Here is a 26,547-nt window from a genome sequence, read left to right as displayed (position 1 = left end):
GCAATCATCATACAAAGCTCTTTTAAAATTTTAAAGGGAAAAACAACAATTTTATCAGGTTAACGAAAAAAAAAGATTCTTCCATAATATTTGTTTAACGACACAAACATATATATATGCGCACACATTTATTTCACACATACTAAAAATCTGTCCATTTCTTTCAAACATTGCTGAAATTGCTACTCTGTCAAAGTCGGTACAGGTTCTAACTATGTATGTCGATCGACAAAACTTTGAAATAAATTTATCACCATCGTGCTGATATTTAGGCTTGATGTAAACATGCTGATTATTTTCTCCACATCCCATCTTCAAAAATGGATATATACTCTCGACGATTCGTAGAGATTTATGATCGCTGTAACTCCCGTCTTCACTCGCATAGATCAGAGCTAATGCTTAGCCACGAAATGCTTTGCTTCTAACGGCAAACGGAAAAATTAGTATCTTCTGCATCCTGCATCAATCAATGTGATGTCGTGATGTACATTAATACATCCATACACTTAGGGCCTACAGCTATCATAATGAGAATACATTTTCGAACTAAATTTTTTTACTATCACTGGTATTAAAGTTTACCATCACTGGTGTGATGAAGGTTTGTAAACTTGGATTATGTGTAAGACATTGCAACCTTTTTTTTATTTATTTATTTTTTTTTTAATTGGGGATTTGTTGCAACAAAGCTTCATGCAAGAATGACAGAAGACCATAATATTTTGACGTGACTATTTCAATGAAAGCAATTAAATATATTTCAGTTTGGTATTATTTTTTGTTTCGCATACCTATGACAATCAATATAACTGAACTCATTTTGCCAAAATTTAAGCAACTGAAGGCTGCTGAGTTTGATCAATGATTTGTAAGCAAATTTTTCAAAAGAGGATTACATGGACTTTAATATTAAAAGACATACTATTTTTGGCAACAAATGAAATTCAATAAGCACAGAATTAATGATTCCATTTGGCTTCTTGACATTTTGTCGCACTAATCCCAGTCGGCGCCTGGTTACCATGACTTTCCATATCTGTTTTAATCACGAACTAGATCTCAATTTGGCTTGATCAGTGAAATAAAATTATCCACAACTGTCAAATTGGGTTAAGCAGCATATTAGTAAAGGAATGTGGAATTATTATATTATAATAATTTGCAATTTTTTGAAAAAAGACAAATGGTATTCTTGACGCAATATTCTGGGAACGAAGTTGTCATTCCTTCAAAGAAAATCCCTCAGCAACAAAACAATCATTACTAATGGTATGATCTATATCAGTCATACCACAGATGGATTATAAACCACTCGAAAAAAACTTCCCCTGAATGTTCAGCATTCTCTTCAAGTTTTTTATTATAAATGAAACTCAAAACATAAACCCTGAATATGTAATTAATATCTCACAATTCGGGAAGGATTTAGTTTGGTCTGAGAGTAAAATTTAGTTTATCATCTGTCTCCCTGTTTTGCCGTTAAGGTAGGTTTTTAATTTTCTTCTTCACATAAACAATACTGTCATTGTCATTTTATTTTGTTAAGTCTCTACCTATATTCCAATTTATTCATTTAATAACCTCTTAATACCTTTTTATACGATTCCCACGATTAAACAGTCAAGATTTTAATCGTCTTTCGATCCCCACCAATCAATGTCTTAAAAAAAATGTCACACGACGAAATAAATTGACGTTATCGTTTAAACCTGCACATTCATGTCACCCTCTTATAAAGCAAACAAAGAAGTGGGAGAACGTATTTTTGATTTTTAAGTTTGTAACAATTGAAGAGGTCCCACTTTTAACTACTGAATACAACATGGTTCTTCATACATGCAACCTAAAGATCACTACCAAGAGTGTGCTATGCGCTTTGCTAAGAACGTGATGCTCGTTCTGTACATGCGTGTTTGATTATCCACGACCATAAACATATCATGCCAACCCAGAGTCTGCCTCGCTCGAGATCTTCCCAATTTGCCGTTTCGTTTTTAACATCGACCATATAAACTCTAGCCCATGTTTCAAGTTTGGATCCCCCCCCCCCCCCCCCCGCCTTGTTTGGTTTCTTTCCTCTCTCATTCTAACATAAGTCTAATTTTTTCCATGTTCAACAGGAGACTGACATAAAATTTCTGCCAGTGATTATGATTGCAGGTTGATTAATGGTTCAGAAAATGATTTTTTTTCCGACTCTATGACGTCACGGGCCGTGCTCGCCCTACCGAGCGAGACGGATGTTGATTTATCATTTGATACTAAAATGATCGGAGAGAGGAAATGTATCCTAAACAAAGTTGATCACATGAGATGATTAATCTATGATATGTTTACTTTTTGACTTTTTTTCCCCTCCTTTATGATCATTCATTTTGTTAATATATCATATGTCTTTCATTTTTTTAATCAAGATACCTTAGATTTTACTGGATATGAAAGAATGCCATGAATCAGAAATGAAAGGGAAAAGAAAAACTAAATCTTTCAATTAAAATAGTTTTTTATTATGATTGGCTTTGAGTAGTGGAAAGCACAGATTGGTACATTTTCACAAAAGGAGGGGTGGGGTAGGGGAGGCGGGTAGGTGGAGTACACTTTCAGTTGGATGCTTGTCTACATTCAGTCGAGGAACTATTAGACGGCTACTCTGGTCCCATGCAGGAAGCCCTTCCATGAAGGTTCATGCCTCTAGCTAAAATCAGTCCTGGAGATGTTTAGAATTTGGCCAGCCCAACCACATCTTTAAGATCCACATGCACATATCACTGAAAATTATGAAAGAACCCTTTTCTGAATTCCTGTATTTAAAAAGTTATGCATGAACTTTGCAAAAATGTAGGTTAACTCTACAGTATAGTTTAGATAGATCTAATGGGTCATAATTATAAATAATATCATAATTAAATTCAATCAAATATTTATACAAACTACAAGATTTTTAAGTTCACATGAAAAGCTACTTTAAAATTCAAATCAAAAGCATTTGTGGTTCTTCATTTGTACAGTAGGATCCTGATTGTAACTAAATCTTTTCACAAAAGTAAGCTTGAATTCACAATCTGAAAATATTACTTAGTTGAAAGGCAGCTATTTGCATCTTAAAATTAAATATCTGATATAATTACAGGTACTGATTCCGAGTTCGCATTGCCAGTGCTAAATTTCATGTACATATTGAAAATAAATATTTATGCTTCAACTTAAAGTGGCATTCCAGATTGTTTTGATTAACAAAAATGCTATGCACATTTTCTTTTCAGTCTTTTTCTTTCCAGACTTGTAAAAAAAAAATCACTGATCAATGTGCATGAACATTCCGAGAATTAAAATTAAAATTGATGTAATTACTACTATTACATATTGACAGCAGTTATTTGATATTTCTTTCTTTCTTATTTTTGATAGATTTCAACCGATAGAATACAAAATGACATTGTCCTTCTTTGATATTTAACCCTGCATTTAATCCTGCATTTAACCCTGAGATTGGTAAACATTAAAGCTACTGATAAACATATACATATATATATATATATGTATATATATACAAATACTTACAACAGAGATTTTGCATTCGCAATCGTGTATATCGGTAGTCGAAAGGATCTTGTTGGGTATATTGTTATTCAAATAGTTCTGCGTCGTCACTGCCATTCTACAACTGTTCACCAGAGGCATACCTAAAACGATTCCCTCACTTGAACTCGCAAATTGCTAAAGCAGATTCACTCCGACGATAAATATATATATACATCTATATATAGAAAATGTGTAAAAGATTGCCAATGTCAAAGGTCACCGCAACAGAGACGCATTATCCACAGTTTATCCGACCATTGTGCTGACAGCACGAAAAACAGGAATCCTTAGGTACGAATATATAATCCTCACTGGGATCTATATTTACAGGTGATCAGACTCCTCTGAGAGTTGAGCCGTATATTAACGGCGTATGATTATGCAATTCACGAGACCTGTTAACTGTCAGTGTTATATTCCGTGCAGTATGATGCATATTAGCAATATCGCAGGAAACGCATCGCCGTGGCGAACCTCAATCCAGACTGTGTTCGTATTATTCATGACATCGTTTGAAAATTGATGCATCCCTTGCAGAAGAGAGAAAAATATTCAAAGTAACAGACAGACCAATTATTCCAAAAGACAAATTGCAACAACAAGAACAAGAAGGTACTGAATGTAACAGTCGTTGTACATGTGCCTTTGGAGAAAAGCTGAAGTACATTAAGCAGAAATCATGACAGGTTTAAATTTGCTTTGAAAGATGAAACATGAAAACAAGATGAGTAAAATAAAAATAAGAAAAAAATCCAAGACTGATTTCAAGAACGCACACGATAGTGAATGGATCTTAAGGCAAATGACATTCCATCTACGTTTGTCAACTGAATTTTTCCATCGATTACATGCGAAGAGAGAGGGTTTTCTCTGGTTTCATCCAAGAATGATTTCAACAGACGATCAATAATAAGAAATGACTCCACTCTTTCAATAACATGATATTTCGAAAGGATGAGAATGACACCCGGCTGTATAAACAACATAAAAAAATCCCAGTCAAAGTCAAATCCCACTGATTGGTGCATCTGGGAAAAGATTTGGGGGAAGGGGTTGACTTTATCTGTGCGTTTACACAGAAAGTCATCTAGTAAAACTCATGGCCAATGTTTTGACCTGGCAAGCAGACAATATTGTGAGCCTCCGCTTTGCATTAATTTGATAGTATTTTTTATTTCATAAGTAGATTACTTGTGACTCATTGCATCTTGGGCAAAAGATAATCCACCGACAAATTCTCTGAAAGGGTCGAGACCAAAAAACTCCATTGAGATTCACAGCACAGTTTAACGTGCGGTGCGGTCACAGTCGAATATAACATGTGAAGGAATGAAGAAGGTTATAAATAACAGCACCATTGCAAGATCCCTCCATCTCTTTGTACTTAAACTTCCCCTTGAATTTTATTGTTAAACTTCCGACCATTTATCACAATTGCTCTGTCTATAGCTGCGATGAGATTCTCATTAATCCATCCACTCTGGATGAATTAAGCTATTTAAATATACACAACAGATGACTACAGATCAAACGATTGCTCTCAGTCTATAGCTGCAATGAGATCCTCATTAATCCATCTACTCTGGATGAATTAAGCTATTAAAATATACACAACAGATGACTACAGATCAAACGATTGCTCTCAGTCTATACTGTAGCTGCAATGAGATTCTCATTAATTGATCCACTCTGGATGAATTAAGCTATTTAAATACACACAACACAGATGAATACATATCAAACGATTGCTCTCAGTCTATAGCTGCAATGAGATTCTCATTTATCCATCTACTCTGGATGAATTGAGCTATTTAAATATACACAACGGATGACTACAGATCAAATGATTGCTATCAGTCTATAGCTGCAATAAGATTCTCATTAATCCATCCACTCTGGATGAATTAAGCTATTAAAATATACACAACAGATGACTACAGATCAAACGATTGCTCTCAGTCTATAGCTGCAATGCGATTCTCATTAATCCATCTACTCTGGATGAATTAAGCTATTTAAATATACACAACAGGAGACTACAGATCCAACAACTCGCACTGCAGAGAAGATTATTCAGACTGGAAGCGATTCCAGCGACAAACTCAGAATGGAAGGTCAAGACTAAATAACTCTGTGTCCGTAATCACATTCCGACAAAACGACAAAGGAATTAAGAAGCTTTTAGAAGAAAGAGAACCATTGTCAAAATTCTCTAGGCTCACTCTGTCGATTTTTCCTTCCAATCAATTGTTCTGCTCCGAACTTTTACTGTGACTGCTTAATAGAGTCTGGCGAAAAAACACCTGCAATGAGATTCTCAATCAACCATCCACTCTAGATGAATAAAGCTACTTAATAAACACAACAGGAGACTATAGATCAAACGACTCGCAAATGCAGAGAAGAAATTCCTCAGACAGGAAGCCTAAACGAGCAAACATTTAATTTGCAGGCTCTATCGATCACCGTAGCAGGACTCCTTATCTGCAATTTAGCTTCTGAATCCAAGCATGAAAGTTCTACAAAGGTGCCAGAAACATCCTTCCATATATATATCTTACAATATTGTCCAACCACCATGAAACAAAGGTATTAAAAATCCCATCCGGAAATAATTAAAACAATTCTGTAAGACATCTTAGCTAAGACTGTAATCCTGACAAAAAACACAACATGAAGAGGAAAGATTGATGGTTAGAAAGCTTTGAAAGAGGTTCACCATGGTAACCTAGATGGGATATGAATAGCCAATATCATCATACAACAGAATGTGACTTACAAGGTTTGAAGCTATTGTTAATGATTTCGAACTCTCTTAAATGTATGAACATATTGGTCAAAAGTTAATAATTAAGAACTGCACACTTGACAAAACCTTGAAAGACATCATACAAAGGTAGAAAATCATAGAATCCTGGTAAAATGACGAAAGATGACGTTAACCTCGTCGAGAAGATAACGAAAAACAGGTATAGTTTATTAGTCAACTTTCGTTCATCTTTATAGCTTTAAAAGAATGGATGATAGCAAGAAGAAAAAAAACTGCACCAAAGGATAATTTTTTTACAGCTGAGACAGCAGAAATGCATCAGCTATTTCCCAAGTTGAAATAAATGCCACCAAAAGGCAGTTTGTCCAAACAACAAGATAAAATGCTGCCAACTTTCCGAGGAATGATTCGTGGTGTGATTTTTCTTCTTCTTCTCCTTCGTCTAACCACTTGTTACTCTAACTTGAGTCCCGTTTGATGGAGCACTATCGCCACTCGGACTGTCAGCTGCCTCTTCAGAGGCTCCTGACTAACAAGTTTTCTAAATTTGCTCTCAATTTAATCAGATATATACTTCACACGGGCTGGTGGGGAAAAAAGATAACGCAGTGCGTGTAATTCCTGACAGAGTGAACTCCTTATGAATCTCGTTTCGTACGATGTGCGAATGTAAGACGGGGGGAGAGTTTGGCAACTTACCGAGAGATGAAGATGAAAAAGAAAAAAAATGGAAGACAACATCCTGATAAATGCAAGCACTTATCACAAATGATATGATAGATGAAAACAGACTACGAGAGGAAGAAAAAAAATGGGAAAAAAAAATAGAGAAATAAAAACGCAGTTTATGACGAGGCACGGAGGCCATCAAATTTATGCCCAAGTCATCACACATATCTAATGATGATAGCTAAGTGCACAGATTCTATAGATTAAGAGCCAAACAAACGGGGACACGATATAGGATTGTGGGGAGTATTTCACGGTTGAATTATAGCACGGCTCGAAGGAAACGTTTAAGAGCTGATCAATATGACAACGTTAAAAGCCATGTCACCACTTTCTTGTGAAAATATCCTCCGAGCCGAGTGAGTATGTTGAGACCCTTTGAAGAAGAAAAAACCCTCCAGGGGATATCTTTAAGTGTTGTGAGTCCTCCTAGAGTATCTTAGGTTATGCATCTTTTTTTTTTGCATTATATCTTCATCGAGGCTCCAAGCATCTTGCTCGGAATGATAATGGGTTAGATTAATATCTTAGGCATATATGGTAGGCAGTTGTCCTTGGCAACAGGTAGCTGATGTTTAATAAGATACAAAACAGCACCTTGGCAAAATTTGTCATAATTCACATGAAATTGCACTTTTTACATTGTTTGGTATATTAAGTGCAACAGCGTATGATTTTGAGTAAACTGCATCGCACGTTATCCATAAATCAATGTTAATGGCTACAGAGTAAGCTTAATATGTAAAGATATTCTAGACTGTAAAAAAGCTTTCTATTTTAATGATACACAGCCTTAAATGGTAGATTGACTGAATTCTAGGAATGAATTTGTAAAGTGCTGAACAATTTAACTCATGAATATGTTATGACTATAATAACCAAACACACATATCGTAGGAAATGTATCTGACACTCATTCTGAAGTATCTTAAGCAATTAAACCGATGATAACTTCCCGTGTTTCCATTCTCATCATTATATCGTCAAATTTAACATGTATGTTTAACATTCATGAGCAAATTCAGAAAGAGAAAATAATAATTTTTGGGCATTCTTTCCAATTTACAAAGGTTGGGCGTGGGATCCATATCTTTGCTATCAGTGTTTCAAGAACAATTGGGCTTATACTGTAAAACATGAATTAAGAGATGAAAGTAAACATTAATATGATGCAACTGGCCAAGAAGTATGTTACACTACACAGCTATAATATATATAGAATTTGCTGCACCCATTCAATGCTGCACATACTCTTTAATATAGCACACCTGCAAGTTTATACGGAAGGTATTTCTGGAGAAATGGGTATGGTGGGAATGGGGTCGATAGGGTTTATTTGGAAATGGGATGATGTCCCTTTGGTTTTATTTGAGTGTATCTTAAAGTTATCTATAAACTAACATTAATCATCATTGTTGCAAGTAAGCTAGCAAAAATAAATATTCATGTTATCATCAAGCACATGAGAGGGAAAATGTGTTCCTTTATTTTCATTTCTGCCATTCCCTCAAGTTTTTAACACCAAACAAAAGAGAGATAAGTTGTTTTTGACCCTCCCTCCTTCCTCTTACAGTAGACACCTGGGCAATTAATTACTGTATAACTGCAGTTTTAATACTACAAAGAAAAAATATTGAAATTTTGTCCCAATTCTTTTATGCAAAGTAGCCTAAGCTAGATATGTTATGAGAAGGTGTTGAATGCTAAATAGATGTCTGATTACAACAGTAACAGACTTTTATAACAGTTCTAATGATCTGTTGTGAACTAGTGTGACATACTAACTGCAATATGTACACCAAGAATACAACTTGTTGTTCTCAATAACTGTACTTACTTGGCAAAAGATATATAAACAATGGTTATTAAATCAAACCATTGACCACTTGGAATAGTTAACGTTACGCATTTGTTCAAATGCATCTAGGCTATATGTAAAGTAAGAAATATCACGAGAATTTGGAAAGAATAACCATAGATGCTGTTACAGAATTCTATGACATCTTTCCATGAGCTTGTAATATCAATAGGACACCATTCAATATTAAATTACCTCAATAACAAAACAACCCACAAAATAAACAATATCTGTCCATCATATAAACATACTGTTCCCACATCTCTTCTGGCCACCTTCTCCCAGGCACAAATATAATGGTCCTGTGAGGTACACTTTTTACACCATGAATAACTTGAAAACAGAAGAAATGGAACACAAAGGACTGGCTAATAATGCCAGAACATTCGGTGAATTCAACGTGGATGCAAGACGGCAACAATTTGATCGATTGAGCTATTCCACGTAACCCGGTTGAGTCTGTCAAGAAAGAACACTATACAAGAAACAAATATTCCACCATGCCAGTACGCATCTGTAACCATATAAACCACATTAGAATACCTTCAAAACGACATTCCACCATAAAATCAATTTACACAGGGTTGCCTCTTGGCAGGCACCATAAATTCCAGACAAAGCATGAAACCGAACTAACTTTCAAAGAGCCAACCTGTAGATATGAAAACTTTCAATATTTTGATTTGCATAACTATAGCCCAGAACAGTTCAATTATCCGATCGTCCGTAAATGTCGCACGGGTGAGCCAGAACGAAATAAAAAATTAAAGATACATGCCACTCCGACATCAAAAACTCGCACGGAACAATGTGTACATTCACCTCCAGACCCAGAAAATATACATCACCATTTTTAATATCAAAAATTGAAACATATCTGTAACAACGAGCAACTGTATCGAGTTATTATCCTACGTAAACGCTTCTTCCTCCAGCCATTTGGTAACATCTAGACACTGCTTCCAATCTTTTGGAAATGAAATTCAAACCTGGCGCACACACCATCCGCCCGAGCTGGCAAACATCGTTATAAATCTGGACGAAGTAATTCATTTTACAGCCAGACGTTCTTCGCAACATGACACCTATCTCACGCCGTTCCAAATACTGTATTAATTTCTTCGACCATAGAATCTGTCTTAAATCAATTTTCCTCGAAATATTGGATACTGTTCAAATTTAAGGTTTTGCTCAGTTTATTGAGTGCGATCTCTACGATATATATAACGTTTAAACGGAGGTGATCTACAAAATCAAGAAAAAAAAAGAAGAATCCTCCACGGTTTTAATTGGGTCATCCTTCGATGTAAGAGATCTTACTGGATCATAAAATAAATAGCTACTTGTTGATTTTGTCAAACTTGTATTTACTTTCAAAGGACGAGAAATATCAGATGATGGCAAAGTTATAAACAGTATTTGCTTGTCTAATTCACGGAGGAAATGAATAATTGGAAAATAATATCGGGAGGATCGACTCGACGTCCTGTAATTATTGTAGGACGACGGGGCAGTCTAAATCTTGCTACGTGGCCGACAGCATTTCAGACAACTTGAAGGACCTGATCTGGAGAATGTGTAGTACATTAGCCTAACAGAGAAGCATAAATATAAGTCTTACAGCAACGAACATTTGGGAAAAAATGGAAAACAGATGAATAAACCAATGAAACAGATGCAAATAGTTTTGGATAATTGTAGATGAGATGTTTTTATAATTTTGTTTGTTCACGGAGATGATAATATGGAGACATGTTTTGCGGTTTTCTTGAAGGCTTTCAAGGATCAGCGTTGGGACTTGTGCTACAAGGGACATGTTCAATGTGTAAAGGTTCTGTGAGTGTACTGTACAACAATGTGCTGCAATAGACCGTCAATACACAATTACTCTGCGTTCAAATATACGTGTTAGACCTGTTATGGGTTGCCAGTGAAAAAAATTGTCCATTATAAACTTTGTGAGACACAAAGTTTTCTGTATTAGATTAAATGGATTAATAAAAGTTTGCATTTCCTAATCCAAATTGGTCAGTTAGCAACCATATATATAAATGTCTAAAATTGATTACATTTCTTGAATATAACATGGCTTTGGTCAGGGTGCACATTTACACCCTTATCAGCTCGATTTATGGATTGTTGTACGAGATTTGTGTTGGGAATTAATTTACAGGATAGACTTAGGATAGTCAAAGGTCATTTTTGCAGACAGTTAGGGGATACACTCCAGGGATATATTATTGGTTTTCAGAAACAAATGCAACCATTTCAGTTGGCACCAAACAGCGGTTGTTTATAACAAACTTTACAGTCATTAACCACAATACTTTTACACACTGGATAAACATGCAGTAATTAAAAACTTTACAACAACAGGAAAAGCATGGAGTTCATGTAACTGGCTCCATAAAAGGTGACCAATGCCATTGAACAATGTACATTAATAGCTAATTTTGATGTACATGCATATGAATAGTGAAAATGCCACCACAACAAAGTTGATGAATCACAGACAACTTGATTACAATTTTGGTATAATACAGTTCGCTCAGTTTTCTCTGCAACCGAGGCTGACTATATCAGGCAGAATTTACTTAGCAGTATAATTGACATAATTTACACAAAAAGCAATTTTGTCTCATCCTACAATATTCAAACCAAGACTGCATGTTGGTGTTTTAATTGCTTGAGGAGAGAAAATTTGTAGCAGAAACCCATCACACTGATCGGCCGGATGAAATAAAAGACATATGCACCCTCTTTGCTCCCCCTCCCTTGAGAGCTAACTTCATCTGCCATTTCAACAGACCTTCAAACTAAAATCCAAATAAGGCCCTTTTCAGGAAAGGGGCTTATGCTAAGGTATATGGAAATATAAACAAACACTAAAAATGATCAAAACAAAAAATCCTAAAAGCTGTACCAAGTACTACCAGTTAATACAAATTATGGTATTTATCGCAAAGATTTACAAAGAAAGGTGAAACGAGCAAAAATCACTCAAAAATGTCAAACTCTACGGGGTGGCAGATTTCTAACGACAAGGCTTAAGATAATTTACAAAAGCTGTTATCCGACGAATCAAAACAAGCTCTAGCCATTGTTTTCCAGCATAATTAGCCATGACAATGTAGCCTTAAGCATTCTGAGGCCTCAAGTGTGAAAGGCTTTTTTTTGCAATAAAAGTAACGCAGGGTTTATGAATCACTAGTGAAAGCCTTCTAGATCTCTGTTGAAGACAAATGTGACAAACAAGACACGATGAAAAAGCTTTCAGATAGAAGATAACGAGAGAAAATAGAAACCCGGTCCTAAAAAGCCCAAAAGAGGAACTTAAAGTACACATCCTGACAGAAGATGAAAACGACTCCGAACTCTTACGGCCGTACGTCACCTCTCCCTTCACCTTTCAGAATCTGGTGAGTGAGTGAATGATCACCAAGGAAGACTGCGTTTCCTCAAAGACATTTTGACATTAGAGGAGGGCAAGTCATTCATTGAAAGGATTTGAAATTTTATAAAAGTAAACAAAGACGTTGGGATAACCTTGAGGTATAGATACAGTGATCTTATCCTCCTTCCCTTCTCTACAACGATGTCAAGGCAAAATACAGCTATGGCCTAATGCATGCCATTATATCATGTACCACTTTGTAACTAGTTGTATTTGATACCTCATTTCAGCATTGTTTTGATTGTATTCAATGGAGGGTGAAAATTATGGCCTGATACCACCATAGACTCATATTTATTGGCTTAATACACGTAATGAGAAACTATTGACTGAACAAGGGGAGGGGAGGGGAGGGAAAGGACCCACCCCCCTTGGATACCTGTTCCTCTGTAACTTTTATTTGAAATCTAAATTAAAATTAAACTTCATATATTTGGCTGCCTAGTGATAACCCTAACCATAGATCTTAAAAATATTTCTAAACTGAGATGTGAATAATACCGATACCCTTACTTTACTAGTGATCAGCTATTGCATATGTATCTTTTTAACAGCTGTTATATATACTGTACACAACATACATTATGTATGTATTTAACATTTAAAGTAGAATTGATACTTTGCATACTTTGCTCTCCCACTGTTCATATCGGCAGCGCCAGCAGTCTCCATGAATATATCGGATCTCTCTGAATATTACCTAAAGGCTCCATATTGGCACCCTTGGTGTCACTGACGTCATCCCTACTCTTAAAGCCCTCAATTTTTATTACGTATAACAAAATATTTCTCCAGTGGTTAATTGCATCTTACTCATCCCCCCCTGACTCATTTGAAAGGACAAAGATTATTGGGAGTGAGAGGCTAGAGAGAGAGAGAAGAAGGAATTGGAAATGGAGGTATTAAAGATGGAACTCTCGAGAGCATCGCTGCAAACACACACCCCAAAAATAGAATCAGTGATTAAAAGTTACAATAACGATGTTCATAAAATCTGACAAATTGTTGTCTTTTACTTCCTTGCCCTGGTGTCTAGTTGCTCGTCCACACTCGAATCTGACGGTATTTTACAATGCAGATTTGACATAGTTAGAACGGAGGGATGTTCGGCATAATCATGGCTCTAATTATCTTAGAGTATGTGTGTTCCATCAGTCAAAACTCACATCATAGGCTCATGTTCCTCTCATCGGATTCCGTCCACATGCAACAAGAGCGCGGTTATTGACTGCGTTCCAGGTAACAGGTCGATACTCTGCGGTTACTCTTAATATCGACGACGCCATTTTCTGATCTAGTTACTGAAGCACCTGTTGAGATGACTGTGACCTCACTGACAAGAGTTTGACATTTCCAAGAAACACAATACCGGACAGAAATTCAAAATGATAGTTACAAGCAGCTGGCACTCCATTATGAATTAGACAGACACAGTCTTTAAAATCTTTTAGAGAGGCCCTTGCAAATTGGGAGTTGACATATATGGATTCAAAAAAAGCATTTTGCTTTGAAAGCAGCCGGGGCTTGAAACACAAGTTTACTTTAGAAATATACCAAAGATCAATGTTTATAGATTGCAACAGATTAAACTATTAAATAAAAAATCTCTCCCAGCCAACGAATCCTTGCATCTGAAGTGTATTTTGATATATGCATGGAAAAAAATTAGCAATTCATAATCAATTATAACAATTTTTTCTCTCAGACACTTTAGGGACATTAGAATCACTTAAACCTAAAGCACATCTAGGAATTAAGGTATTTAAGTGGAATACAAAGAGTGTTGCCAATTTTGGCTTTTATTGATTATGAAAATTATCATCCATTTTTTATTATTAAACATTTATCAACTTAATTGTAATAGCTAATATGCTTAGAGTAATCTTGGGAAAAGACTAAAATTGATTAACCTAGATGAAAGCAAGGTTTCTTTCTGTATCGTATATAAGTATACTTCAAAACTTGGAGACATAAGAACATTAAAATATTTTAGTATTACAACATGTGAAAAACATGAACAATTTTCAATGATATTTATTCAGTGCTCATAGTGGATGAAGAAGAGAATAGGTTTAGAAATTCTTCTGACTGTGAAAAATGCTGCAGAATGTCTAATTTGGATTTCGGATGGACAAAAATCCAGTCTGGAAAAATTGCTGTACCGTTGGAATAGTAGAATTGGAAGAGCAATTGCAGTGACAAACAACAGGGCACATTGCAACAATGTTACCAGTTGCTGTAGTCATTGGAAGATGGAGTGCATACGTATGTATAATTGAGAGACAGGTAATTAAGTGAGGTCGGTGAAGTAAATTATACAGAATTGTTCTCGTTACCTCGACCCCATCTGCTTTCCTACAAAGTTGACCCTTTCATATACAAACAACTTCAATCGAATTAAAAGATTGATTAATTTTTTCGAAAGAAGACGTTTCAACGGACTGATATCATGAGTATTGAAATCTGCTCCAACACGTATCGACACAGAAATCTGTGTGCAGTTTACTGTACATTAAAATAGTTGTTACAAATCTGACACTGTGCAACAGGTGTATGCATAATGTACAAATATACTAAATCACTCTGACCCATCACATAATTCTTCATCCAAGCATAACTTGAACTGCAGCATACCTGTTGCACTCACGACAATGCTCGTAGCTGCATATATTCCAACTGCTTGCCGTTGAACTAAAATTGATATTTAAAATGCATTGATTATGTTGTCTTGATGCCATCATTTGTTGTTTATAATTTACTAACCATTCATCCTTGTTTTTCTTCTTTCAACTTTCGAAATCACTTTGACAAGAAACAGACACTCTCATGCAATAGATTTTACCTTGTTTATTAAAATAATCTACAAAAACGTTTAATAATCAAAGAGATGAAACGTGAATAACTAATAATTTATAACATACCAAAGATACCACTGAATGCATCATGGCATCATTGGTCATCTTAAAAAAATAAAAAATAATAATAATAATAATAATAATAAAATAAAAATTAATAATTGTTACGTCAATGAGAGTAAGCATGTCGTTAACAGTGCTAAATCATTAATTATTTCAAAGGTGATGTTTTACAAAAAAGTAGTAGCAAATCTAAACCCCAATTTTAAACACCTGTAAGTGACATTTATGGCATATCGATCATAAACCTCAAGTACCAATGTTTCCTAAATGGTGACATATATGCTAAACACGGCAACGACAAAAAAATTGAAAAATGTCTCTAAATATCATTTTATCTTAGTTAAAGAAGAATTTTGTTTATGACCAATGTTTCCACGTCTACGCATAGCTGCCAATCAATCATTTGAAATTGCCAACACTCCACAATTTCGCTTCAAAATTTCCAAACTTCACGACAAGATAATGGGATGTGGAAATAGCCAAAGATATCTGGACAGTCACTTACTTTGCCTTTTTGTATGGGAGCCATTGTGAACCTCTGAAATTAATCTCTCGGCGCCCTTGTAATATAACCGGCATCTCCAAAGGCTAAAGAGGCTTGTTAAGGTTTGCTAAGCCCGACATCAAGAACTGACAAGATGCATGTTCCAAGACCGAATGATTGCCTCGCCAATCTTCTCTTGAAACATGATCGAGCGGGCTGGAGAGGATTTCACGATTTCTCTCTTTTTGTTTCGTTCTACCCGGAGTTTTGACGGGAAACAAACTATTTTTGGGAGTAAATCACCTGACAATAGATACCGCATAATTAACCAGTACTGACATTGGCTGCCGATTAATCGCTACAACACGAACGATGGTAGCCTATATTTTTTGGCTGGTAAGGAAAGAAAACACGTCGCAATGTTTACGATGTTTATGGTGATGCAAAAGGTGTATGCAAGAATGACACCAAATGGAATGGTATATTCCTCCTGAGAGTAGTGAAACGTTGAGATGATTAGGAACATGTTTGATATCAAGAACCCCTTCATTGGAGGTGAAGGGGGAATGGTAGAATGTATAAAACAGACATCCATTTGGATTGCAAAGTGCATATATATGAAGTTGCTATCATTTACTGTAGATCTAAACAAAAGCAAGAAAACAGTGGCATAACTTAATTCTTACTGTACATTTCAAACTTAAATTCATCCTAAAAGTAATCAGCCTTCAATTAAGTTGCATAATTTAATGATGTATTTTTTTGATAATAATGCAATATTCCATTTATGAAAGAAATGTATAATATTAGCAAATTTTAATCAAGGATTGCAATTGTTCAGTTGGTGCCTCTACCATTGCTGGTGTTAGGTGTATGCATCCATGGACGTTACATTAAAATTTTCACTGTTTTATACCCCATAGATTGTACATCCTATCGCCTGGATGCTCCTATCAATCGTGACAAAGACCCTTAACGCACTGTTGACAAAGACCAGTTCATGCATTACAAACCCTACTTGCTGCTTTATAGAGTCCTATGTTTCTTACCAACTGTTAGAAACATACATACTTGCAGTTATTAACAAATTTCCTTCAAAAGGATGGAAAATAATGTCTGTGGGGAGTATGTCATCATGGGACTTGAGGACCAAGTACATATCCCGGCAAGTTGTGGAACCTGATGACATAACAGTCTGCATGAATACTCTCAATGTATCTACTGATTATTAACGCTTCAACATTAACCTACAGTGACGTCTCATGTCTTTCTTTATACAAGCCAAAGTTAGGACAGGCTCTCTACTGGGAAAAGGGGCCCCTGCATGCAGATACAACAGCCTTACTTAAACTGTAAAGTTAGTTTTACATGCCCATTCTGTGTATTAACACTCGTAAGATACTAAAGAATAAAATGTTTGTATTCTTTAAAGAACTAAATCTTGACTTTGGTCAGTTTTAATATTGAAGTATTTTAAACTAAATTTTGTTCACAAAACAATTTAGTTAGTGTTGCATGTACATACTAAGAGTACATGTGCCTTTAAGAATTTATCTTTCATCCGACAGAAACCATGAAAAAGGCAAACAGCTACAGTAGCTGGGATACTTTATCTAATGTTTAGTAATCCTTCATATCGGCACTTAAAGGGTGTGAAGACCCGCGCAAAAAGAAACGTCTTATGCCGGTAATCTGACCTAGTTTCAAATGAGGTGTAATAGAAGTGTTAGACACCACCATCGATCCCAGAAAAGACACACACACAGCTTGCTACTATCGGTAATTAGACACTAGTGTACAGTCAGTACATACAGCTGCGGTCAATACCCACAGCACAGTATACAAACATACAGCGATGGACATCCCAGGTCCAGCTAAAGATAACAAGGTATGACGTTTCTGTCTGCATTTTGTAGCGACACGAACAAAACGCCACTTGCAAGCAACGGAAAGTTATTTTTTTCAGATGGCCGCACACGGTTTGGGGCGAGTCTTCAATGCCTTTAACTTTGTCACAGTTTAAAGCCTTTGTAGTGACAGTAATATGAGACATTCCTACTCTTTATCTCATAGAAACAGGATATTTGTGATGCTCACACTGTGCCCTACTTTCAAAGCATGAAAAAACAGTAATCTTGTCCCAACTCTGTGTTTATATAGTAAACTAGTTGTCAGTAAAAATTCCTATTAAAACATGTACCCAAAGTACACTATGGTTCCTATTATCTGAAACTCATGGCTGCTAAATATACAAATGGGCTGACATTTTTCTTTGCAGATTTACCTCGAACATGAAGACAAAAGTTACTCAAATTTTGAGTGAAGTCACAAGAATATTTCAGGTTGATGGAAAAGGGGCACCCTTCAACTTGTGAGTTTATTGAATTTTTTTTTCTCCCATATATCCAACAGATGCCTATATTTGGGCTTTAAGGAACACAACCTAATTCTGTCCTGAATGAAATCTGCATCAAGATTTTAAGTCAGATAAATCCATCTCATCCTCTGCTTATTTTTCATTTAACCTTTCCATTGTTTCGTTCATCTGCAGGATAAAATGCCGAGAACAGAACAAAACAGAGAGATGTTACCCAAACCGTAGGAAAGTGGAAACCGGGTGATAGAAAAAAGGTTAAGTGCTAAATCATATTACAAGACTTTGGAAGGACGGCGATTACAAATCTTGACAAAGTTGAGGATGGGGATTTCATCGTGATGTCAACCTTGAAACTAAGATTCAATTATCTTAAAACAGGTGGGCATTTGGTGGTCGTAAAAATAGTGAGATGAAACGATTTCTTAAATTTCAACGAATAAGACCGGTATTATATGAAAACAACTGTCAGATTGAAAAGAAGAAATATCCATTGTGGTTATTATCGGATGGACATGAGAATGAAGAAAGGGGATGGGCATACACAAAAGGGCAGTGCAAGGGTGAGGGGTAGGGAGGAGTCTGTCACAGTCTGATACTGGCCATTATTATTGTACGGTAAAACTTAGGCAGCAATTAAAAGCATATATTGTACAATGATGGTGATAATTCCTTCCAGACGCAGCCTAGCATACTCTTTAAAGTTCTTTCGTATTTGTAACCGAATATAAATTCAGATAATGATACACAATATGCTAGAATGCCAAAAAATGGTCACACATGCACAGACTTCAATAGGCATTTCACTGGCACATATAAAGCATCTTTCCTGCATGATCACTGAGACAAATTTTGCAGTCATCCTACACAAGCTTTAGAAAAAAAATTAATATCTGAATGGCATGTTTTATAGGATATGTTCCATTCATTCAAATTATAATGGTTCGTCAAGTTATGGATGTTGAAGAATTTTTCATTTTTATGTTTGCATGGAGATACAACTTAATTGATACTTATAGTAGGTAACCAGATATCATGGATGTTCTGCATAAAGTACGTAGTCCACAAGCAAAAATGATATGTACTGCAATTTGTGAGCAGAACCAAACCAATTAGCAATCCTATTTAATAGTTAAAGAAAATTCTACCCGGTGGCGGAGATCATGAATATCCACCTTGTGTGGTTGAATAAGTGAGGGCACTCTTCCAATTGAATTTCTTAAGAGTAAGAATGTTGATCTGAAATTTCTACCCGATGGGGGAGATTATGAATATCTTGTTTATCATTGGGGTTGTTATATAGCTCCACAAGTTAACCATTTATATTTCTCAAAGCCTGTCGGCTGAAGAGGGTGCTCCACAGATATTGCAAATATCCTACTTGTGTGGTTGAACAAGTGAGGGCACTCTTCCAAATTGAATTTCTTAGAGTAAAAATGTAAACTTCATATAGAGGGCGGTATGAACAATTATAATGAAACCACTTCAAGGGCTGTTTTCCTGTGTAGGGTTTATTAAAATATAGCTATTTATTACTATAGCTATGAAAAGAAGCAATTTTCCGTTCATGTTGCTTCCCAACCAATTTTTCAATATATTCATTTCTGATTGATAGCCTCAAACCAAGTGGAATACAATTCTGACAGATTAAACACATCGCTCTGAACTCCAGAGATTCAACTTGCAAATGAATTTTTTTTCCTGAATATTGTAGCTTATCATAGACTAAAAACAGAATTCAAAGGGGGGCTTTTGGGTCATTTCCTGAAAGTTAAAGATTGTTAATAAGTTCTTCATAGTAAATATTGCTTTGAGCAATTGCAAAGCCAAAATAAGTAACTGTTCTAACAGTCTTCAAACTCTTGGACAGACAACAAGGGGGAGGGGGGGGGGGTGGAGAGTTGTACCACATGTATGCATATCAAGGTGTTCTATAAGCTAAGGATGATGTTTTGGGGGTACAGTGCCTTTAATGCCAGTTATTGTTACACTTGCTCACATTTTTTACTTGAAGATCCCTCCAAAACTATATTGCCTCATAAACGTAGGAATACTTGAGAGTTATATTATAAAAACAATTAATATAAAAAACGGGGCGTACACTATGCCAGTCCAGTATGATTCTAAGTAATTCCTCATTCATGTTGGACTTTGTAGATGAGACTGCAATAATAAATGAAAGACAGGTTACAAGGAAAGAAATATATATGTCTCAAATATGACTTACCAATCCTTTGGCAAGACTGACTTCCTCTGCTAGCCGTCTGAGTTCCTCATAGACCGGTTTCAGAGCAGCTTCGTTGATCTGATTCTTGACGCTCGATAAGGATTCCGCACTTCCCTGTAAAGTAGAACAGACAGAAATTCTTATACATTGTCATGTGACTTTAAATTGGCAACATATACATTTGCATCGAACAACAATCTACATCAGGGGTTCCCTAACTGGGATGCATGAACCCCCAGGGGATGCGTGAGTCCATCCCAGGGGGTTCGTGAGATGTTTCTGAAAGTAAAAACTAGAGTACTTTTTGTTGAACTACAATCTGATATATCATATAATTTAGTAATGTACAAAAGTTGTACCTATCAACAAACTCTTTTCGTGTTCCATACGCATATGTTGCCAGAGTAGTACCGTAACGTGCATGTGATAAATAACTGAATTATGAAACAGACATAGGCTGTTATGCGTATTATAATATAATAATGACTCATATCGTGTCTGGAAAAGTTGGGGGTTCGTGGACAACTCTGACATCCACAGGGGGTTCGTGGGGGGATAAAGTTAGGGAAACCCTGATCTATATGCATGCATCGTGATGGAATGACTGTGAAAAACTCCAAGAGCTGTCCATGCAGACCTATGCAAATCTCTGATTTGAATGGTATGGAATATGCCAGTCACTGGTAGGCTGGAGATCAATGGAAAATTAGCACTGTAATCTGTTGCATAATAGTTGTGTGTGTCAGTAGCTCATTGGTCAGTGCTAACTTTGAAGTGATATATAACTTGGGATGATCAACATTGTTTCGTTATCTCCTTCACTAGATTTATTTACTAGATTCACTAGATGTATTCACTCGATTCACAGATTTATTCACTCGATTTTGGTTATTATATATTTTGGTTAGAAGGAAAGCATCCATTTTAATTCTTAAGGTAGTAGTTTATATTGCAAAACACATTTTAGGTCTTAAAACCTGAACGATTGACATGTAAACATAGCTGTGGATCGGGATGTTCTAACAAGATCTTTCATCTCATGTGTATGTCTCAAGATCAAGATACCCTGAGCAAGCTTGGATAGGAAAATATAGAACTTGAAAACTGACCTTAACACAAATGATACAGTGGATTAATTATTAGACTTATTGATGTTGTCAAATGTTACTTTCATTCAAATATTATAATATTAATAATGCTCCCCCAGTCAAATGATAAGGGAAGCAAAAAGGTCATATTCAGCATATAATATCATTCTATTGTGATATCATAGACTCTCAGAGATGACACTATGATCATCACCAATGCAAGGTTCCAGAATCGTTACAATTTATTACATAATTGTCTCAAATATATAAAACTGCAGGTTCTTAATTGCTAACAACATTGAAAAAGCTGTCTTAAAGGAATTGTCTGGTGGAAGATTTTGATACATTGTCCTTGTAGTTATTATTTTTCTCTTTCTAACCATGTAAAAATTGTCCCCATTCGACGTTTTCTTCTTGTAGAAATCTGGTTTTCAAATTCACCAGTTTCTCACCAAAAGTACCGTTTGTTCAAACGCTTCAATATGGTGATTGACGTAGTGCTTGCAGATAGGCAAAACAGGCGACTTGAAGTTAGCACTCCCAATTCCGCAGCAAATAAACTCACGTGTAAGCACATTGGATTGCCTCATATATATAACGTACATACTCGCGAACGTATATACTACGATGCTCAGTTGGTGTACTTGTATAGCGTTACACATAGTACACTCACACTCAAACCACAGTTCATTAACTGTTCTTCGAAATCGCTGAAATAAAATTCACGGATCAAATTAACAGTAAAAGGAAACTTGTAAAGTATTCGTTAAACCGAAAGATGAAACTTGGCGGAATCGATGTCATCGCAGAACTGTCCGATTGTAAACGTTAGAGTAGCCTATACACGCGAACATTCTTCGCGCTGGAGCTGGATACCGCGATGTATAAACAACGAAGAGCCTGCTGTTAAAACTTATCTTGTGTTACACAAAGACCACGAAACCACCGATCTACTACATATATGGCGGCTTAAGGAGTTTTTTAAATCATATCTAATTTATAAGAAATTTCACCCGAAATTATTGAAGAAATTGATCGAATCGTTGTCAGAGCAGAATGTAGCACTGAGAAGCTTAGGCTTCGCAGAACTGTCCGATTGTCAATGTTTGAGTATAGCCTACATGCGAACATTTTTCGCGTTGGAGCTGGATAGCGCGATGTATAGCCTGAACAACTCAGAGTCTGCTGTTAAAATTTACCTTGTGTTACACAAAGACCACGGAACCACCGATCAAGTACATGGCGGCTTAAGAAGTTTTTGAAAACATATCTAATTTTTAAGAAATTTCACCGGAAATTAAGGAAGAAATTTATCTGTATACAAACGCTGTTTTTGTTGTGATTACCGTATAGGTACTGTGCGGAGGGTGGGTTATGACGCAATCTGCTATGGCAGAGCTGACGTCACGTATTGTACTGTTCAAATCATATTTGAAATGTCTATCCATAACGATTAAAAAATCGTTTCTCTGTCAAACGCAACATTAGCGTTCTCATACTTTGACAACATATTTGGAAAATTATTTACTATTTTTTTAAGGTAACTTCTTTGGGCCACCAGACAATCCTTTTAATTACGGTACCACTATGAGACAACTTTAAATGTGTCTGTATCATTTCATGTGTATATATATAGTGAAAAGTACATTTGTGTATTATGACAGTATGTGTGTAGTTATTGTATTATTGTGTGTGTTGTATTGATCAGCTGTCAAGTACTCTGATTGCATAATGAGAGAGTCTACGACACATTTCATTTGGTTCTATAAATTTTACATGGTATCTTTGGGGCAAATTCCCTCCGACACATTTGAGTCCTATGAAAGTTATATTAACACTATATTGTATTTCAAATTTCTCTATCATATTATAGCTACCTTTGGCACTGATTTACAATTGAAACCTACTAAATTACTAGTTAAACCTCATCCAAGTTGCCAGAATTAATACCAACACTGAAGAAAGTATAGGCCTACTGTAAACACGCTATGGTGTAACTATACAGTATTATAAACAGTAGAGTCACCTTGATTTTTTCTAAAATGGCCAGTTGGGGATTCATACTAGATATGCGAAAACTAGCAAAAACTTTAGTGACACTGTATTGATCAGGTTTAAATTATGATCGATGTACCGCATAAATTACTCTGGCCATCAGTATAACTTTACTGCAGGAATATGATTCCCACAGTAAACTGCAATGATCTCCTTGAATGCATGGTCAGTTAGTTCACTGACAACTGTTGACAAATATTCAACACTATACAAGGATGAAGGTCAACATAACCATATCTGTTTCTGCCAGGCCTTCCTCGAAAAATAAAACCAGCAACCTGTTACATACGGTCATATGCAACAAAACTTTGAAATCGGGATTATATACTGGCTAAAATTACCAGTGAATTTACATAGTCCAATACTGTATCTGATATAGTAGACACACTGGCAACATGAATAAATGTAGGCACAGCCTTACATTTATTGCATTCTACATAGTCCTACAGTATCACTGTATCTCATAGTAGACACAACATGAATATTATAAATGTTAAACAGGCATTTCACCATGCATTATTGTACCCGATGTACTGTATATCTCGTAGCAAACACAACATCTCAGTATATAAAGACATGGGGCTTGTTCAAATTTGAGGACGCAACAAGGATCTGATCTCCCAAGGGCAATTAAGATTGTAATAAATGAGAACGCTCACATACTCAGGATAGGACGCCACAATCTTGATCCTCTTTTCAGGATCCCTGAGCCCACACGGGTGATCAAGATTATAATGTGAACGCCCGGTTACTGGTGCGTCACTTCCGCATACATGCATAATGGTGGGTGACTCAATATAGCCCTCACAGCTGATGCCTGTGATACTGTGGGAGCACGTAATTCATGCATGCAGGCACTACTATCTTATCCTTAGTTGTTCTACATAGTTTTAACCTGCTGCGATTTTGCGAGTTTTGTGCGTCTAGACACTACTAATTTCCTGCCTTACTTACACCTTAAAATAAAATAAAACTGTTAGCAAACTGCTTATCCACTAGAGAGCCTGTGTATTTAATTACACCTTGTATGGAAGAATAATACATCACACATTAGCAAACGTTTACAGAGTGGTAATATTCTTATATTATTCTTATATTGCTAGCACGGCGATTCTACCGTCCATTTTAAAGGCATTGAAGACTCGCCCCAAACCGCGTGCGGCCATCTGAAAAAGTTAACTTTCTGTTGCTTGCAAGTGACGTTTTGTTCGTGTCGCTACAAAATGCACACAGTAATGAACGTGATACCTTAATTGTTATCTTTAGCTGGTCCTGAGATGTCCATCGATGTATCGTTTGTACACTGTGTTGTGGGTATTGACCATAGCTGTATGTACTGACTGTTCACTAAGTGTCTAATTACAGACGAAAGCAAGCTGTGTGTGTGTGTATTTTCTGGGATCGATGGTGGTGTCTTACACTTCTGTTTACACCTCATTCAAAACTAGGTCAGATTACCGGCATTAGATGTTTCTTTTTAGCACGAGTCTTCACACCCGCTAATTACACCTTGCATGGAAGAATAATACATCTCACAAAAGCAAAAGTTTACAGAGTGGTAGTATTTCATTTTTCACATTGCTAGCACGCCGATTCTATCGTCCATTTTAAAATTTCGGAGAAGAAAAAGTTCCCTGTGAACAAGCTAGCGGTAGTCATCGTGGAAAGGGTACACCATACAAATACGACACAGTATATCACAATAGTATATATGCACAATGTACTATTATGTGTTTTAACTGGGAATGCAGCTGTAGGAGTCCTCACACTGTAACTTGTACACAATCATGGTGACCTTTCCACGCTTGCACAATGCTTCCCTAGTCGTTCTTTACCTCTTGATCTGGCAAGCGTTCTCCAATGTGAATCCGCCCGGGTTATGTTTTTCTATCTCCCCGTGGGGGTAACAAAACCCTGATCCGCCTTTAATACGTTCTTCAATGTGAACAAGTGAACTTTACTATGTCAAAAAATATGAGCAGCCTTGCATTGAAGGAACCAACTGAAACTTAAGACTAATGCTGTTATATGACATTATGTAATAAAACTGCATGGAATAACACTTTGCACTCACACTACGGTGCGAAATGAGCATAACAGTAAAAGGTTTCAAATACATATCCTTCACCTCTTACGTGATATTTAGGTGACTGTGAATGATACAGTTGCTGTACATATTCCTAGTCAAAGGTCTATCCTTTGATCTACACACCTTATCTTATTTATGCCATGATAATTAATGTAGTAAATAAAAAACAAAGCGAAAAAAAAAAGGTCCTTAAACTTTGAATAGCGAGGATTTCACAGAATACTTTCACTAATGATGAACCAATAAATCGAAGAAGCCTAGAGGATTTTTAAACGATGTAAATCGAGAAGATGCCAGAAAGCCGTAAGGGACATTCCCTAGCTCACTCGAACCTTGATACGCAAATTACAAACACTTATAAATGAACTTGAAGCATGGCGAGATCATTCCTATCTAAATAAATGCCACGGTTCTCGAGGAGAAAGTGCTGGCGCGAGATGCTCGTTTATACGTCTCCGAAGGAATAAAGCATTTCCCAGAGACTCTTATTGCCACGGATGAAAAAACAGCCCGAGCGGAAAGGTGACCGCGAAGGTGTTTACATAAAGCATGAAAAGTAGAAGCCTCCAATTTGGCATCTGCTAGTTTTTTATTTGGATGCCTTGTAATTTTTAAATAAACAAGTGAAGTTAACGAATGAGAGATGGAGGCCGAGGAAAAGGTTTGTTGCAAACCAGTGAACCTAGGAATGGAACGGGAAATTGTAGTTGGGAGGATATTAAGCTGTTGTAGTTTTAACACATTATACAAAGATGAATGTATAGTTTGTTTAGCAGCTTTCATATTAATCTCTAATTAAAGTGGGCAACTGTCAAATTTGATTGGGGAAATAAATGTCGCTTTTGGTTTCCCGAAAGGCAAAACTATGGAGTCACTCTTACCGAACTTTCAAAATTGTGAAGGGAGAGCGGATTGA

At 36.2% G+C, this 26,547-nt stretch overlaps 1 protein-coding gene across 10 annotated transcripts in view; it reads right to left on the bottom strand.

Annotated features, from left to right (window-relative positions):
• The window catches only part of LOC139980500 (RIMS-binding protein 2-like), a 192,495-nt gene that overhangs the window by 85,480 nt on the left and 80,468 nt on the right, over positions 1 to 26,547 (bottom strand). For all 10 annotated transcript variants that reach the window (XM_071992160.1, XM_071992161.1, XM_071992162.1 and 7 more), the window contains one exon: positions 20,400 to 20,513. In XM_071992160.1, coding sequence (XP_071848261.1) covers positions 20,400 to 20,513 — 114 coding nt within the window. The remainder of the gene's footprint in view (positions 1 to 20,399; positions 20,514 to 26,547) is intronic.

This window comes from Apostichopus japonicus, chromosome 15 (assembly GCF_037975245.1).
Source record: "Apostichopus japonicus isolate 1M-3 chromosome 15, ASM3797524v1, whole genome shotgun sequence".
Lineage (NCBI taxonomy): Eukaryota > Metazoa > Echinodermata > Holothuroidea > Aspidochirotida > Stichopodidae > Apostichopus > Apostichopus japonicus.
The sequence above is the reverse complement of the archived record's forward strand: the minus strand, read 5'-3'. Positions and strand labels throughout refer to the sequence as shown.